The 5,616-nt window shown below is 42.1% G+C and overlaps 1 protein-coding gene across 1 annotated transcript in view; it reads right to left on the reverse strand.

Moving 5' to 3' along the window:
• Positions 1-825: 825 nt before the first annotated feature.
• The window catches only part of NDUFA9 (NADH:ubiquinone oxidoreductase subunit A9), a 35,253-nt gene continuing 30,462 nt past the window's right edge, over positions 826-5,616 (reverse strand). Inside the window, exons 9-11 of the mRNA XM_019516008.1 lie at positions 4,710-4,805; positions 3,781-3,847; positions 826-1,121 (exon numbers count right to left, since the gene is read on the reverse strand). Coding sequence (XP_019371553.1) covers positions 951-1,121; positions 3,781-3,847; positions 4,710-4,805 — 334 coding nt within the window. The 3' untranslated portion in view covers positions 826-950. The remainder of the gene's footprint in view (positions 1,122-3,780; positions 3,848-4,709; positions 4,806-5,616) is intronic.

A 5,616-nucleotide genomic window follows, 5' to 3' on the forward strand; every position in this document is an offset into this window, starting at 1 on the left:
CCCCACTATGTCCGGGCTAGTGTCAGCCAGCAGGAGGGTCAGCCAGACTCCTTGGTTGGCTATAATAGTTCCTTCTCTCCCTCATTCCTGTCTCCAGTCCCCCCCCCGCCCCAAATCACAGTCCCTATTGCTACCTACTTGCCATGTACTTCTTATCAAATTTCAGACCCTCTTTTTCCTCATCTTTCTCCTTAGCTCCCAATACCCTTCCCCAGCATCAGGAAATTAGATGGCAAATTTCTACTCTCTGGGCATGAGCAAACTGCATTTTTCAACAGGTTTGCTACAAGACCAGGAAGACGCACATTCCTGAGACAAGTGTCATTTCCTCTGTCATATTTCAAGTCTCTTCTCCAGAACATGGGCACCCCGAAACTTCAAGATAAGGCCCAAAAACAAACCAATCAACCAACCAACCATTTTGGCTGAACTATACCAAAACAACTCAGCATGAAGCAGGTCCCTGGCACAGAAAACTCAAACACAGAAAGCTGTTAAATAATTAAACGGGGCAAACAATTTCGCAAAGTTGTAGACAACTGAAAATATGGTCTTAAAATGGGAGATTCTGTTCTCCAATGGACAGCAAGCATCAAAAATGATCACAGGACTCTGAAATAGCCTGGGCTACGTTATACTAAGACAGTGTTTATTAAAAGCCCGCTGATTTGTAGCTTTCAGGTGGTAAGAAGGAGCTGACTGGATTAAGACCCCCTTGAGCCCAAACAAACATTTAATGTTCACAAGCTAAACAAGAATATCATGTAAATTGGATTAAACTAGCCTTAAAGGAGATTTACATACAACTAAGATTTTTTCTCACCGTTCAAAAACTTGAAAGTGACACAGAGGAAATAAAATATACATGATTAACATAGGGATTTTATTCTGTATGTACAGAAGTTTCCAAACAAAGCCAGTTGGCACAATGGCCATCTAAGCAGGAAGTGTTAGACAGGAACTGTCTTTGCTGGTTTTGCTTCTGCCACATCAGCTTCCAACCAGCGAAATCTGCGGTGACGGCGCAGAACTTCAATTGCCTTTTCTTCTAACTGAGTTGGTTGAATGCCCAAGTCCTCCAACGCAAGAAGATCAGGGAGCTTCTTGTCTGTTGTATGAAACTTTAAAAGAAAGCAATAAGAACAAGTTTGCCAGACAGACCTATATCATTATTTAGCTATTACAGGAAATTTATCATTCAAGTACTAAATATTACTGAGCTCTCCTTATTCTCTTAGGAAATAAACTGGTATGGATCACAGCACTGGAAACAAACTTCAGTGAGTCCATGCAGTTTGCTACAATTGCCACAGTATCACTAAATCCTAAGAGATTCAGCCTTAGCCAGTTGGATCTTAATTTGCAAAATCCCCTTTAGCAAAAGCTGCTGACATAAGACAGTTCCCCTTGGAAAGAATTACGTGGCATATTGCAGTATATCATGTGCCCTACCCACAAGAACTAAAATAATACTGAACTTGCATTCACAAGAACATACCTGGGTTGGAAGCTTTTCTCTTGCACTTTGACAGAGAAATAACATCAAACAACCAGTTTGGGACTTTTTATTGAGTTTACAGCCCTGTACTCATTCTGTTACCGATACGATCTACTAGTATTTAGCTGCCTGGTTCCACCTCTAAGGGCTGATGAAAAACTGTGTCAAACCAAAGCTCCCCAGTGCTTTGGGTTCAAATCTAATTACTCAAGGACAGGGCTGTTAAGAGTATTCTAACACCACTGGCTAACTGGCAGTCTGCAGGCCATATGTGGCCCCTGAGGGGCTTATGTGCAAGACCAGGGCTCCTGGTCTGGGTGCCACTCTTCCCTTTTCCTCTTCCACTGCTACCAGAGTCCCTGAGCTTCCCCTCCCTCCTCCAGCTTCTGCTGCCTACCCACAATGCTGAGGGAGCCTGTGCCTAGATGGCAAGTAGGAAGAGACTGTGCAGAGTAGAGGCACTGGTCCAGAACACTAGGAAGTGCCTGTAACATGGGAGGCCGTGCACTGCATCTGTGCAATGCAAGTTTGGGGTGGGGGGGACACGACACACACTGCTCTGTGCACTTCTGTTGGGGGCAGGTAGGCAAGGGCTCAGAGAGCTCATGTGGCACATCACTGACTTATATGGCATGATGGCGGTTGAGGTACACATGGTCCCTGGCAGCTCAGAGGTTGAATGGCCCTGTTCTACCTCTTCCCAATATTTCATTTCCCAGATCATACCCGAGTTTGAACTTAAGGTCACAAACAAATAAAGACATTCTGTTAGTTTAGCAACTCTGGGGTTGATTAGAGCTAAAGCAAGGGCACCCCAGGTATGACTGCTGCTCACAGCTAAATACATTAAAACCCTATTTAAGATCAGCATTTTTAACTCTGCTGTTCACCAACAAGACCATAACACAGTATGCACCATTCACATTCACTTTATTTGCTGTAGCACTTCAGCCTCCCATCGACTGCACCACAGCTTCAAAACCCAGCATTAAAATGCACCTCCGCTCCTGCTCAGCCCCCTAATGCAGCAACTGCAGCATCAAACACTAATGAAGCTTGGCTGCTGCAGCTGCTCACCTCAAAACAGGAGAACAGATGAAGGCTAAATCTGGATAAACACCAATGCTGTAGGCATCCTGCTCTGGTGTGGCCACAAGGGCACCAGAAGTAATTTAACCAACTGAGCTCAAAGTGGCATGCCTCTGAGCTGAATGAATGCAGACTCTACAAACCAACATAGGGAAGCTTTTTTGAGGGGAAAATGTCATTTGGAGTATGCTCTGGACTACTTCATGAACAGAGGAGGTACAGCTACACCTAAAGATATGAAAGTAGTTTCCAAAGAGGATAAGAAGCAGGTTTTTGTTTCACAGATGAAAGCAACTTTGTCAAGGTCACACAGTGAAAAGATCTGGGAAGAGGATCCTAGGTGTCTTATATCCTCCCCTCCCCACCCCCGCAACCATTCTGCCTTTAATTAAGACAGATGCTAGCCAAAAATTGGAACCCACACATACAAAAGGTGTAAACACACAGTGGCTAACCTGCAAATGGAGTACCTTGGCTTTGGTTTAACAGCACTGGCTGAAAGCCATGCTTACAGTTGCAACAAGTTTAAAGCAATAGCCACTTGACTAAACCCATCTCTTTTAGAGGTGTTTTTTTGTATGCAAAGCAATATTTTGCTTATGGGCCAGAATATCTTGGATTTCAATGTTAAGTTAGAATTTTGGTCATGCCCATTGCTGGAAGAGTTCACCCTGAGTTCTTACGTTCAGATGGTGCTGTGTTTAAATCAACAGTCCCTCCACCCACTATAAAAGACTTTTTTTTTTTTAAAGCATCTGCAATGTATTGCAGAAAAGACTGATATAAGTTTAAGTATGATGCAAGAAAGAATATAAAAATAAGGAAAACAAAAGCTCAGTTGCTGCAACCAGGTGGATAAACCTCTAAAACAGAAGTCAGCTGCACCCCACATATCTATTTGGACTAGCCTTCCCATCCAGTCACACCCATCTCCAACACTCCTCCCACACTGCTTCCGGCAGATTGTAGCACCTTCCTTATGTTTTGAGACAGAAATGCCAACCCTGCTCACTCCTGTCCTCCCAGTTCAACAGCAATGTAATCTACCCCTCAACCCACCTTCAGAAGTCTCAGCTTGCCCCTATTTCGCAACACATTCCTCTTGTTCCATGGGTTGCTAACAAGTGTAACAAATAACGCTTTTAACACTTTCCTGAAGACAGTTTTCTCCAATGGACATGCCCCACACCTACCCGATCCACTTTGTCTCTTGTTACCGAGGGTTTAAATGGATTCATCTCAGAGAACCTGACAATTAAACTGTAAGCAAAAAGAGCAGTTTAAATGCAAGTATTATCATCCTATGCAGATGCACAAAAGAAAACACAAATGAACTTTTCAGATTTAATTTATCAATGAAATTAGCAAGAGTCTATTCTGCATTTAGCTTTTCTAAACAGGAACTCCACTTTACACGGTTAAGAATGACAAGCCAGGGTCACTGTGTGGGAGTGAAGAAAGTTTAAAAAAAACCCACATGAGAAAATATTAAAATTAAATGCTGAAACATAACATTATATGTTTATCCTTGCTCAAAATCAAGTTTCTTTGCAACTTTTCTAACAACTGCTCCTGCAAACTGAACCAGTGCATGGACAGTTGAGCTGAGTCCTTTCTTTCATCAGTTATCTGGTAATGATGCTTCTGCAGACCAATTTGCACCCATAGTTATCCCAGTCAATCCCACTGTTTCCAAAGGGAGCAGAGAAAGGTTTGTTGCTGTAGAATGAGCTAACAGTACTTGGCAGAGCTCAAGGGCAGGAAAGATTCCAGTTTACTCCCTCACATCTCCATTGTGCTAAAAGTTAATTCACTTTGCTACTGAATGACTGACTAAACAAAGGGAGACTTCGCTTTGTTCTGATTTACCACAGAGGAGGCTATTCAATAATTATGCAGTGAACATGCAACGTAGAAAGTTACCTTAAAAGACAACCACAATCAAATGGACTCCACGAATGAATTTTTGGCAAAGCACAACAGTTATAATATCTCACAAGTGTTTAAGGAAAGTCAGCCTTCAATTCCACACATGGAGCCTATAACAGTATTTAACCAGTCACTCTTTACAGTCCTACGCTATAACAGTTGGCCGTCCAAGCAAAGGAAAGAATCTACTTACTGATAGATGGAACGTGGAAGTGGATAGGGATTATACGGTCTGTAAATAAGTGCAAAAATATATTCTACCAGGTCATGAAGGAGGTATCGATGAGGCCTTAAAAAAGAGAAGTTGGGTAAATAGGTGAGGTAAGTGGTTTTATGCCTTTCTGCCTCTTACTGCAAGCATTTATGTAGATGATCCAATGTACCAAAATCTCATTTTCATCACTAATTTTAAGAGGGCAGTATAAAAGCAAACATAATGACTAAAAGAAGATACTGTGCGGTTTGAAACAGAAAGGTATGAGTTAAGTGAAAAGAGCAACCATCGAACAGAGCAAGATGATTCATACATTTCTTCACACATTTTATTAACAAAAGTAGCTTAGCAACACTGAACTAAACATAACCATCAGTGCAAAGCCATTGTCTTCAATAAACTTACCATGGGTAAAAATGGACCTAGTACAGTTTTCTGATGTTAGGACTGATTTGCGTTTGCTGAGCTAGATCCTATTCCATCCACTAGACTTCTAATCTATACTAAGCCATGTAAACACAACCCTGTTCCACCCTGCCTGAATCCCTGAAAGTCTGTTAATGCAAATAAGGTAGTTCTTCTCTTCCCCTTACTGTTTCTGGGACTTCAGCCTTCAAGCGAAGATACAGGCTCATTACAAAAGCGAGTTCCTGGAGCAGCGTGAAGTAAGACTGAACTAAAGTACTTATGGTCAGATCCCATTCCATCTATTTGTTGCTTAATTGGACTTAAGCACCTAATTGCAAACTTATTCCACCCCCAAGTCCTTGAGAAAAAAACCCCCATTCAATACACCTATTTCTGTAATACTACCACCACGCTAGCTTTACAACTAGATCACAACAAGCAGCGATGAAGAGGACCAACCAATCTTTTGAATCAACTT

Source organism: Gavialis gangeticus, unplaced genomic scaffold, assembly GCF_001723915.1.
Source record: "Gavialis gangeticus isolate Ggan-Ray unplaced genomic scaffold, GavGan_comp1, whole genome shotgun sequence".
Classification (NCBI taxonomy): Eukaryota; Metazoa; Chordata; order Crocodylia; family Gavialidae; genus Gavialis; species Gavialis gangeticus.